The 13226-nt window shown below is 42.1% G+C and overlaps 1 protein-coding gene across 1 annotated transcript in view; it reads left to right on the top strand.

The window, feature by feature from the left end:
• The window catches only part of GLRA2 (glycine receptor alpha 2), a 171232-nt gene that overhangs the window by 135204 nt on the left and 22802 nt on the right, over window positions 1-13226 (top strand). The window contains exon 8 of the mRNA XM_090264283.1: window positions 1371-1520. Within this exon, the coding sequence (XP_090120409.1) occupies window positions 1371-1520 (150 nt within the window). The remainder of the gene's footprint in view (window positions 1-1370; window positions 1521-13226) is intronic.

Raw genomic sequence — 13226 nt, 5'->3', positions numbered from 1 at the left:
CAGTGTTTCTTATTGGGGCATCTCGCTGTGGAGTCTCCAGTTCTACATCCTCTGTGCTGCTACTAACTTTCTAAGTCAAGAACCTATTTTCATAGCAGTGAGTACTATAATCCCAGTCTAAAAATTCTTCTAGCAAATAAATGTACAGTCAAATATTTGGGAGGAAGAATTTTCACAGTCCCCAAAAATAAAACTAAAAATCACCTACATGTCCTATAATACAGAATGATTAATCATGGTATGGACCATTATGCAAGCATTGGAAAGTATGATTTAGAAGAAAGTTAAATAACATGGAAAATGCTCACTATAAAGGTCAAAGGGAAATGCAAGATACAAACTGTACAATCCTACTAAAGTGTTTGTTTGTCTGGAAAGAAAATTCACCAGTCAGATTGGGGTCCAATTCCGATCTTAGCTCTGCCACTTATTAACTTTGTGACCTCGGGTAACAATTTAACCCCTCCATAACCCAGTTTTCTCATCAGAAAATGGGGGCAATACAATTGTGATGGTTAGAAAATTAATACACATAAAATGTTTAGACTACTGATTGGGAACAACTCAGTGTTAGTTACCAAAAAAACAGAAACACTTACTTAAAAATTAGGACTAGTTAGTACATATTCATCTGGCAGTTTGATAAGCATCCTTTGTAGTCCAGGGTCCAATATATTACAACTTCTAGTTATTTCCCCCTTATATTTAAAGAAATAATTGGAAGCTAAGTGAGAGGAGGAGCACTTTCCATTGCAAGTAAGAAGTACTTGCCTTGAAAATCTGCTTTATTAAATTATAAGGTGTACTAAATACCAACCAGGTACCTTCCCCAAGGCTAGTTCCCTGATGTTTTATTTTGGTTCAATGTTCTCGAATCAGGACAGTTTCAAACCATTTAAGAAATGTGTTTTCATGCCAGTTAGGGTCAACAGATGGATGAAAGTTAAAAACTGGTTTTTGAAGGGCCCAAGACCATACATAGTTTATTTCTCATCCAAGTTTTGGAATGATCTTAATTATATCTGTTTTTAAATCTTAAGAAAAAAAAAGAAAATGAGCAGTTTCAAGCATGGTGTCAACTCTATTTTACCTCAAAGCTTTGTTTTTACTTCTCCTTTCTTCATTAAGGAAATTCTTGTAGTCATCTTTGGAGCTGTTCCCAGGGATGAGGCTACTGTAGCAGATGGGCTACACTTGAGAGAGCTGGAACATGGGCTCAGGACATTGACCAGGGGATGGGCGGTGGTGTGTAACTTTCCCTGCTCTGCCCAGCATCTGCAAACGAGGCTGGCTATTTTTCTGCTCACAACATTAGGAACCGGGTTTCCCCACAAGTTTTCATGGCACCTGTCTCTGTCTGTCTCTCTTAGGTCTCCTATGTCAAAGCCATTGACATCTGGATGGCAGTGTGCCTTCTGTTTGTGTTTGCTGCCTTACTGGAATACGCAGCAGTGAACTTTGTCTCCAGGCAACACAAGGAGTTCCTGCGGCTCCGGAGAAGACAGAAGAGGCAGAATAAGGTACAGTTAAGCCGCAAGTAGATAGTCAGGTTGCACTTGAGTGGTGAGCCAGGCGATGGAACACAGAAAACAGAACACATAATGAGCAAGAAGCTACGGTTAATTTTCACCCTGATCTGTCCCACTACATTGAATTCCAATTGTAAAGGTTAGTCCTTTACAATTGGGGCAGGATTGTCACACTTAGCAAATAAAAATACAGGACACACAGCAAACTTGAATTTCAGATAAACAATAAACACTATTTAGTATATGTATGTCCCAGATATTGCACGGGACATACTTATATTAATAAATTATTCATTGTTTACCTGAAATTCGAATTTAACCGGGAACCCAGTGTTTTATCTGACAACTGTAATTGGAGCTATATACTCAATCTGACTAAATTACTTTAAAATCCTGTTGTTTGGAGCACTGAGAATTTGTGTGTATAGGTATGTGTAACTTTGTGCACATAACTTACTTGATTGACTGTTTCATCAATTGCTCTGGCTTTATGTAAATAAGGCCCCTGTGCATGTTGATTGCAACTTGAGGAATCCAACCAGATGGATCTTATTGTCTTGACTTAAACTTTAATGCGGAAACCCGAACTTGACACTGTCCAGAGGCTTGAGGTTTGAAATACATGGCTCAGAATCTCCAGTTCGCTGGTTCCCAAACATCTTGCCTAAACAATTGACTAGCCTGGGGACCTTTCTGAAGTCCCAAGCCTTGCCCACGCTCCATACCCATGAAACCCAGTCTCGGCATAGAGCACAGGAGTCAGTATTTCTGAAGTTTTCTCCCCCCAGGTAGCTGCAGTGTGTGGACACCTCGGAGAAGCACTGTTCTGGTTTATAAGCCAGTTTCCTACAGGACACCAGAAGACTCACACTTCTTCTCAGTTTTAGATTCTGGGACAGAAACATGCCCTTTGATATGGAGAATGCTAGTGCTGGTAATAATATCGTGAGAGAACTAAAGTTAAAATTTTATATACAGGAGATAAGAGACACTTCCCAACCTCTCCCCCCACCCCCAAATCAATAAATTAAACCTGCTGGCAAAGCCAGAGTTATATGCTACCCTGTCGGAGCAAAACCAAACATGTTTCATTGTCAAGTTTACTGCTTCCAGATCTAGCTATAAAACTGAGCATCTGTTGTGATTTAGATGTTGCTTACCCCGGGGAGCTTTCTATGCATATGAGCTCACTGAGTCCCGGCTACATCTACAGAATAGTTCCTGCACATACTCTGAACTGGTACCCTGCTGGTTGCCCTGTCTCTTTCCCTTCCCCACCTCTCAGGACTATTTTGTCCTGCCACAGGTCAAGAAAACACGCACACGCACACTCAAATACTCTCATTGCTATGCACGGCCGAGTTTCAAGCCTTTCTCAATTTTCTCCTCCCCGCCCCCCTATTGGTGATAACCATTTCTTCTACCTCATCCCCAGGAGTCTAACAGAAAGTGACACAAGTTTGAGGTCATTGTGCAACCCAGGAAGTTTTACTAGAATGTGGGTGTGTTTCGGCACATAAACTGTATTCCCAGAATTCCCTGGCATAGCATAGCAGGTGGCCACTGACTGAATGTTCTCCTAGACCAGAGATAGAAAATGACTTTCGTTTTGCTTCTCAAGTCTGAATAACTGGAATGCTGTGGGGAGGATTCTTAGGCTGTATCTGTATCTAATCTTATCATAAGAATCACCTGGAGTGCTTATTAAAAGTACACAGTCCTGTGTTCCACCCCAAACCTTATGAATCAGAGTCTACAGAGAGGTCACTGTGAATTACTGAAGTATTTTTAACAAGAGTCCCAGTGAGTCTTATTAAGATAAAGTAACTTTGGGGAAACGTGGGCAGTATTAGAGCAGGTAGTAGCAATGAGAAAGGCAAAGTAGTAGAAAATTAGGTTGGAGGAATAGCTAACTTCAGGTTCAGACAGGACTTTGCAGACCAGTATAAAGGAATGAATTTTATTCCAACTAATAAAAATCCACTGGTTAGCTTCAACAGAGCAAGTGCCAGGTTATTGCATGGGTAGTCTGTGAGGTCAAGAATTGCAGCAGCAGATGAGTTAGGAGGCTATTGTAGAAATTAGGTGAGAGATGCCAGTGACTTCGACTATAGTATTGGTCATGGGGATAGAGCCAAGCAGTCAGACTCAAGAGCCATTCATTCATTCCACAAATATTTGCTTCCTACTGTGTGCCAAGCACTGTCCACAGCCTTAGAAAACTGTTGAACAGGACAAAGAGCAATCCCTTGATGAAACTTACATTCCAGCAGTTTATCGTTTCGAGGCAAAGCCAATAGGTCATGCTGATGCATTTGATGTGGGAAAGTGAGGGAAAGAAGAATAGGGCTCAGATTTGGGGCTTAAGCAACTGGCTGGGCAGTGTTACTATTTAAGATGGGGACTATTGTGACAGAAGCAGACTTGGGGTAGAACTCAAATTTTATGTTTTCATGCTGTTAAATGTAGATGCCTACGAGACATGCCAGGCGAGTTGGCAAGTAATTAGATACATGTGGCATCTCTAAGGAGTCTCCCTTGAACGCCTGCCGCCATTGGCCATCTCAAGCATCCTTCTAGATTCTCATTGTGGTGCCTAAACTGTCGTTTCACTTTCCTCCTCCCTCAAACACAGCTCCATTGGAGCCTCTGAATTTTAGGTCCTTCAGCTTCATCATTGATTTCCCCAATCCCTGCTGTTACCTACCAGCCTACAGCCACAGTCCTTCTTAGTTAATGACTTTAGCACCTTTTTCACTATCAATCCAACACTCTGATTACTGTTACCTTTCCTGGGAGGTCTTCAATACCCATAGATATAACTGACCCCATCCTTGGCTTCCCAACTCCTGGACTGCCTTGCTGTCAATTTTTCTTCTATTCAACCTTAGTCATATACTCATATGGTCGTAGTCACTGCTTTGTTTTCTTAAAAAATATTTGAGAAATCCGACCTTACATGTTTTATATAGAGATGTTCTTGATTTTGACCATGCAGCTCAAAATAGCTATTCAAAATATGAAGTTTAATTAACCAAGTTAAGACTTGAGGGAGAGGCGGGGAGCAAAACAAATCAGGCTTGACCTTTGCAGTCAAGGCAGTTATTGTCATTGACAATTCAAGTTTTGAAAAAAAAAAAAAAAAAGAGGAGACATTTCCAAGTATTTGTCCCTTAGGAAATGGCATCTTTTTCTCTAAGGTAGCACTTTTCAAGTTTTCTGAGTCTGAACCATAGTAAGAAAAAAAAGGGTAACAAGAACTAACACTGCTTGAGTGCTTCCCATATACCAGGCACTGTTCTAGGCACTTCCCATTAGAGTAATTGATTTAATTCCCACAACTGTGTGAGCAGTGTGATCAACAACGTAGATTACCATAAAAAGTCCTGGCTTTGCCTATTTTCCTGATGCCTTGTGTGATTTAGCATAAAATAACCTGAGATGGGTGTGCTTGCCCTGCTCTCTGTACATCTATGTGGTTTCTGCCATGGTATGATCTTCTGGGGCGGGGGTATACATGTGCAGTGCACAGGTTCTCACTTTCGCATGTAGTGTCGCCTAGAAAATAACCATCATTATCCCTGCCCTGTTCTTGGCCCTTTACAGAAGCAATGTCATCATTGACACTCTTTCCAGAATAGCTCAAAGGGGCTTGCTGCTAAAATTCAGGGCACTCTGACACAAGAGGCTGGAGATAATTGGTTCCTTTCCTTGGTCTCTGTCAATGGTTGGACTCTCCTGTCCTTCTGGCCACTAGGGGTACCAGTTTTGGTCCATGACACAACACAAAAATCTATGAAGCCACTAGGCCATCAGTTGGTGAGGTCGGTGAAAAACATGGAAAATTCCATGAATGTGAAATAAATTTGAGGCCGAACATTCTTGCTGTTAAATGTCTGAATATTCATGATTGAATGGTTTTGTTATATTTACGTGATATAAATGCATAACTTTTATTGTTTGATAATACCTTTTTAATTTTTTCAATAATTAACATCATAAAGCTGTATTGTCTGTTAGTACCACTTTCCACTATCAAAATTGTCTTTGAGCCCTGGCTGCTGTGGCTCGGTGGACTGAGCGTCAGCCTGTGAACCAAGTGTCACTGGTTCGATTCCCAGTCAGGCCACATGACTAGGTTGCACGCCAGGTCCCCAGTTGGGGGCGTGTGAGACGCAACTGCACATTGATGTTTCTCTTCCTCTTTTTCTCCTTTCCCCTCTCTCTAAAAACAGATAAATAAAATAAAGTAACCTTGTTAAAAATAAATTAATTAAAAAAATTGTCTTTGGATAAATTAAGTGGTCATCCTCCCAGTAACGAAGGCAGTGTTCTTATCTCCATCTTATAGATGAGGAAACTAAAGCAAAATGTCCAAACGCCACACATGCAGGCAGTCTGGCTCCAGCGTCCCTGACTTTAACTGCTGCTGCTCAGTTTACATTTTACATCTTACATTAGGATCCATTCTGTGTGTGTGTGTGTCTGTCTCTGTCTCTGTCTCTCTCACTCTTTGTCTTTCCCATTCTCTCTCTCACACACACACACACACACACACACACACACGAGACACCCCTAATGCACTCTAATACAGTATTTCCTCACTTGTCGCGGGTATTACATTCCAGACCCCCACTTCCCCCGGCGATAGGTGAAATAGGAACCTTCCATTTATTTTAGTATTTATATATATTTTAAGGCTTTATAAACCCGTCCCACACACTTATAAACCATTCCCAGTCCCTTATTAACCTTTTCCACTCCCTTATTAACGTTTTCCACACTTGTATAAACACTACTTATGCTCTTTAACATATTCTACACTCTTAAACCTACGTCACTTTAACAACATACACATACAGTACCAAAAAATCCGCAATAAATAATTAAATACAATATTTTAAAAATCCCGCGATACAGTGAGGCCACGATAAGTGAACCACAATATAGAAAGGGACAACTGTATGGGGTCTCTTCACCTAATTAGGCAATAGGCTATTAAAGGGAGGCCCTGATCAAAATGTCTCAGGTGATGTTAACTTGGGAGAGTAAGCATTCAGTACTCTTTTTTTTTTTTTCATGATTTTCTCTCCCTTCCCCATCCTTTTCTAACCTTTGAATCTTAGGTAAACTGTTAATTCCTCAAAAGAGAATTTCCTGATCCTACATAGAGCTGAAATAATCCCTCTCTTTCAAGCATTCACAGTGCCTGATTTGTTCCTTTTTATAACATGTGTGACTCCTACCTGCTTGCTGTACATGAATATAAAATTAAGATGCTGATGGGAGATACTATTTAGGACATTTTATCTATTAATACCTGAATCCTGCTTTTCACTGATCATCTTCCCATTGACCTACTGGAGGGAAATAAACTTACAAGGACAATGAGCTACCTTATTTTTATCCAGGTATCAGCCTCAAATAGCAATGCAACATCCCAGAAGGGAACCAACTTAAAAGAAACCCTTGTCCCTCCACTTGGTTGTTCCAGCAGCCCTACACTATCTGTTTCTGTCCCAAAATTCCAAGGGTCTTAGATATTCCCTTTCCAAGAGAACACCGGGCCCCCCTGATGAAGGGTAAAAGACAGGGACTCAGAGCAAATAGTCACCTGGGAGTGGCTTATTTAGATCAACAGGGTCCTGGAATGTTCTCAGACTGGGGTAAAAATGTCCTCCTCTCTTCCTAGAGACATCCCTTCAAACATTTCAGGAGAGTGAGCTAGCAGGTCTTCTCGCATCTTCTGAGACAAACAGATCTAGTCCTTCCTGTGACAGGGCTCACAGCCCCTCAGACACTGGCCACCCTTTCCCTAGTTTGCTAATGAGCATCTCAAAGTATGAGTCACGTAATCTGAAAAATAGTCACAGTATCAACATGTAACACAGAAGAGCAGTAATAGCTCCTCTCCTTATGTGCACTTTTAAATAGAGAACTAAATTACAGCGGTGCTTTTAAGTACTCATATGCTGCTATTGGCTCATTCTGACCTTGCTAACGCTTGTTAATTTCCCAAGTCTTTTTGTCCTGTTATTAATACGAATAGCTATCAAGTTATCTCCTGATTATGTGCTTGTTGTTTCTTTTCTAACCTACAAAAAGGACTATATTTCTCCCTGTGAAATTTCCCCTCATTGTATTTGGCCTGTTTTCTAGACTGTATTCCTTTTTTTTTTGATACTGATTTAGAAAATTACTAGCTCCCTCTTTAAAATCAATAACCATATCCTTAAGTGAGGATAAAAAAAAAAAAAAAAAACAACCACTAAAATTGGTAAGTAAGCAGCACTTATTTTAGCCAAAAGAAGGATGTTGAGTGTTTTGTGAACAGCCCAGTGACCTTCTTTTTGCCTGTGCTTAAGACAAAATTATGAAGAGGTCTTGTGTTTCACTTTATCATGGTCTCAGATGAACCTTGTCTGAGGCTGTTATTCCGAGATAGCTCTAAATTTCGGAGCTGTGATGTTCGCCTCCTAAAATGAGAGGCTAAGCGGCAAACATTCAAATGGAGGCTCTATAATTGACCAGTTCCGTGTCCTTGGCAGGTTACTTAAAAAACAAAACACCTCTCTGTGCCTCGCTTTTCTCATCTTAAAAACAGAGTGAACAGTATTCACCTCATAGGATTGTGGTGAGAATAAAATGAGTCCCATGGATAAAGCTTATCAAGTAGCCCCGGCACATGGAAATGTCTCTGTTTAGTGATTGCTCATTTCAGTATCTACTTTTTCTACCACAAAGGTATGGAGCAGACACTGGGTCATGGAGCTTTTGCTCAATTTATTGGGGAAACATGTTTTTCAAATTAAAATCAAGTATCTTGGAATAGCTGCAAAAGTCTGCCTACGTACCCCCCACCATTTTCCTCCTCTTTCTTTCACAGAGAGAAATTAGATCGCACAAGATGTGACCCATGTACAGCTATTTTTATAATCACAGGATGGAAATAATGAGTTTGTGCTTTTACTCTAGTGTCTAAACAAGAAAAGTGGGAAGGATTAGGAACAAGCTGATATCTTCCATTTTACCTCCCACTGGTTCTGGCTTTGGCTGATCTACATCTTAAGTACAAGGGCACTTTCCCAAAAAGTCGAGAACCCATTAAGGCCCTGCCAAGTTGATTAGAATGTAAACTGACTTTCAAAGAAGGCTGTTGATATGCAGATGTCATCACTAAGCCTAATCAACCAAACAAATCTAAGCAAATGAGGAACCCACTGAACTGTAATCAAAGGAGGGTCAACCTTTGAGAATCTTGCTTAAGGCTGCCCACTTTTTCTCTTTTCCAAAGGCTTAGAGCAGTGGCACTCACCCTGGACAAGTCTGCCCAACAAGGTACATGAAGCGAGACATATGTTTGGTTGTCACATCTAAGGGGAGGCGCTACTGCTCAACATGCTGCAATGCACAGAACAGCCCTCACCACAAAGAATTATCCAGCCCTACATGTTGATAGTACTACCGTGAAGAAAATCCTAGTTTATAACATTGTGAGGCTACACTTCTCAATATGAAATTGTCTTAATTATTTAGCTTCTTGTATGCAAATGTTTCTCCCTTGCATGCATCTGCCCATTAAGCCAGGAGCAAACTTTCAGTTCTACTAACCTCAGTCATAGTCAATTCCTGCATGATTCACATACAGGTCAGGCCCATTGGGTGATGGGCACTTGCATTAGAACAAGGCAAATTCTATCCAGCAGCCCATCTTAGAAAATATGATTTGTTCAAATTCACACTCAATTAAGTACAAACAAAAATTAAATCTGATTGGCTTCCTTCATTAAGTAAAGACATAAATCACGTGGATGCACACACCACATGCTCTACATGAGATCTCTGATGCCGTGCATAGTTTCATGCATGAAATAAGGCAGAGCTCACATCTGGGAACTATTAGGTTCAGACTCTGAACTGATATCAAGATTCTGGGAGATGAAGATGCTTGTATGTGGGTAGGAAAAATGAAGTTCTTTATCACACCTTCTTAGGGAACGTAGTGTGGTGTGAAGAGTCATAACAAAAGCCTATTTTTAGGATTAACACCTAAACATGTGTGTTGAACAGGCACACACAATGGTGCTTAGTGTTAAGGAAAAGGGAAGGCAGTAGGACAGCGTTAAACAAAGAGAACAGCAATTTCATCCACTCCCGAAAGAATCCAGGAAGAATTTTAGATTGGGTTTGTTACCAATAGCAGAAGAACGCACCTAAGAATCCTTATTAGTTAGTCTATCAATAAGCACAGGGACTGAGAATAACCAGTAACAAGTGCACTAGTCCAGGTGCAGACTGCAACAGTTGGCAGACTGGCACTGGTGTATGGACTACACCTTGATCTTTCTACTCTAGATCAGTATTTCCCAAACTGGTGCACAGGGGAGTCACCTGGAGGCCCAGGTAAAACACACACCTGCGCGCCCAGCCCGAGAAAGTCTGACTTGGTAAGTCAGCACCTGACACTTGAACTTCCCAACAAGCAGGTACCAGGTGATGCTGATGCTGCTAGTCCAGAGAACTTACACTTTGATTAGCGTGGGGCCAGAGGATCCCTAAAACAACTTTCAGTAAATACAGTGCTGTGATTACCTCATACCTTTGCTACTAATGTGCCCATAGTCATGTTGAGGACATTAACTGCAGGAATTCCAAGGTGGGAAACTAGCCATTGAAAGATTAAGAAACAGAAAAGAAGGTGCGCTGTAAAGACAATTTTTAGACTGGAAATCTCTGCAGATGTTTTTCCTTGTCCTTGGGAAGGAATCTCTAATATCCATAATCTTGGCTTTTTCCCCCTCTTTCAAGAAGAATACAGTGAAACAGTATGTGTTCTCTTTTGTCATTTAGCATTTTTTCATATTCTGCCACATGTCTGCACAAGGTATTTAAAGAGGATTTCATAGATCATTAATTAAGATTACAACTTGCTTCCTTAGCAAGCAGGATGTTGAAGAGGTTGTAACTTCTTCCCCAGGGAGGCGAAGGCATGTTTGTTTTTTGCCTTAAAGGTTGAGAGATTTAGATGAGTCTTTAACAGACTTGTGTGGATTAGGGGTTTGGACTTAATTGTGAAAGCGAGCAAGAATAAATAAATGTCATGGTACTTTGTAATTTCCCTAAACCACCAGGGTAGAGAGCCGATGCTTGTCAGGAACATAGAAGCCTGAAATACTTTTATGGTGTTTTTATTCCAAGCTTGTTCCAGTTTGCTAGGTATGGTAGGCTGTTATTTTGGGGCTTGCAGTATGGAATTCTCTTTTTGCAAGATGCAAAGAGGATTGTTGAAGCAGCCTGCAAACGAAATCCCTGTCTTTTTAGTGTCTCTCTCAAATTCTTCCTTCCATCTCAGGCTACTTCTCATTAGGTCTATTTTCTTCACTACCTTCCTTCCTACTAGAGCATACTTTTCTGTCTCTAATTTTCATCTTTTCATAATTTTTTTCCCTTACCCCCAACCTCATCTCTTCTGATGATCTCATTTTATTCATTCATTCATATCCTTAGTGTAAATGCACTGCATAACTCCTACAAGATATCCACAATATATCTGGCTCTCTGGATGCTCCCAGTCCAGGGAGAGAGAGACTAATAAGCAGACCAATAACCTACGTACATATGACACGCATTGTCATAGAGGCCATAGGAGCGCTATGGGAACACACCGGAGGGACCCTGTGGTAAGCACAGTCAATGTCCCACCTACCTCCCCATGGCACTCATTGTTTCCATGTACAATTATGGCTTCCTCCTCCAAGCTGAGCTCTGCCTTGGTGTGGGGAGAAAGAGGGCGTCTTTCTCAGGCCCCAGAAGCATGCTCAGGTTTTGCAGGGCAAGTCGGAAATACTGAGGGTTGCTCCGAGAGTGGCCAAGCACCAATAATAGCTGGAGGCTGGGGATAAATATTCCAGCTTCCCTGTCCCCCTGAGGCACATTGTGTATTGACTCTCAGCGGTCCGCAATGGGGCTGGGATTGAGCCCCAGTTGCCCACACTACAATGTGCTTACTAATGCACCTTGAGCTGATGGTCTTCCCTTGCCTCTGCTGCTGCCTCCTGAGATCATCTCCAGATAAATGATCACACTCAAATGCTTGTCTTAGAGCCTTTTAGGAAAAGCCAAGTAATACAAGCATTAGGACAATGCCTGGGCTCCCTTGGAGCTGAGTAACAAGACAGGAGGCTGGAGACCTAGGCAAGCAAAGGTTCCACACCATGCTAAGAAGGCTGGACTGCCTTCTCAGGGCAATGGAGAGGCAACTAAGGGTTTTGAAGTAGGGAGGCTGGCATAGTCAAATCTTCATTGTGGACAAAACAAAAATCAATGCAGTTGGGCACTGCAAAGAATGATTCAAATGGAGCAGGACAGCAGGCAGGAAGAACAGGAGTAGGTGCTAGCTGAAATCAAAGCCAGAGATGATGAGGGCCTGGGTGGTACCAAGAAATTAAATGACTTCTAAAAGGGGTAAGAAAACCAAATCAATACAGTATGTAGTAATTGAACCTAGGGAATGTAAAGAGGAAGAATCTTAAGATAACTTTCAGGAGGATGGCTTTATCAAGAAGGGAGATGTCATGTGGTGGGGTGAAGACTGGCTGGGAGAGGTGCATATATTAAGTTCAGCAAGGGCTAGACCGAAATGTAGACATGGAGGTGAAGGTGCCATGAGGTGATCTAGAGATCAGGGGACAGCAGTGACCACACAGACAGGCTGGGGACTCATCGGGATACAGACAGAGGTGACAGCAAGGTAATGTGGAGGACATTGCCCAGGAGAAATCCAAAGGGCGAGAAGAGAAGGAAGTGGCGGGGCAGGGAAAAGAAGGGGGCTGAGGACAAAGGCCTGTGAGGACCAGCACATCGGAGACAGGCAGGGGACGAGGGAAAAGCAGGATTGTGTGATCACTCAGAAGGCAGCAGAAATATAGTCAGGAAAAGTTCCCAGTGTCTCAAGATGCATAGTTCAGATAAGGCCAAAGCGAAGAGGTTGCCACAGCTTGGAGAAACTCAAGAGCATGTTAGCGACCTCAACAGGAGGGTCGGCGGAGAGGTGGAGGCAGACACGAGATATCGGGGAGCACAGAGGTGAAAGGGGAGGTGAGTAAGTGAGAACACTGAGTACAGTCAACTTTTCCAAGAAAAAGAGAAATGACTGAGTAGGTACATAGACCCTGAGTCTGGCTTGTGTCTGTTTTTAAGGAGAGACGTGAGGAGCACTTAAAAGCTGATGAGAGAAGGAAGGGAGAAAGAAGGAGTACGGTTTGGGATGGGCAGGCAGGATGCTGAAGAAGTCCACACTTGATGGCATCTCACTGTTTTCTGTGGCAGAGGAAACATGTTCATGTGCAGAGAGTAAATAAGAAAGTGACAGAGCAGAAAGTGTGAGAGCAGTGGGAGAGGTTCGAAACATTGGCGAATTGGGAAATGTGTCGCCAGGGACCCACGCCAAGTTTTCCTAACAGCCTTACAGTTCAGCTGGGCTGGAGGTTTACTCTGTTAGGGCATCAGGGTGGCAGATTGAGGGCCGTTTGCCAGAGGGGCTCAGTCAGCAACTTGGAACAAGAACAAAATGGCGGGTCCCAGAACTGAAGCAGTGGAACCAAGTGGAAGAAAAATGTGGGACCCCTTGTTGAAAAATCCAGAATTTCAAGGTGACAACAGCAGAGCATGATACCAAGAACAGGACTCTTCTGAACA

Source organism: Furipterus horrens, unplaced genomic scaffold, assembly GCF_987537825.1.
Source record: "Furipterus horrens unplaced genomic scaffold, mFurHor1.1.pri manual_scaffold_17, whole genome shotgun sequence".
NCBI classification, from domain to species: Eukaryota; Metazoa; Chordata; class Mammalia; order Chiroptera; family Furipteridae; genus Furipterus; species Furipterus horrens.
The sequence above is the reverse complement of the archived record's forward strand: the minus strand, read 5'-3'. Positions and strand labels throughout refer to the sequence as shown.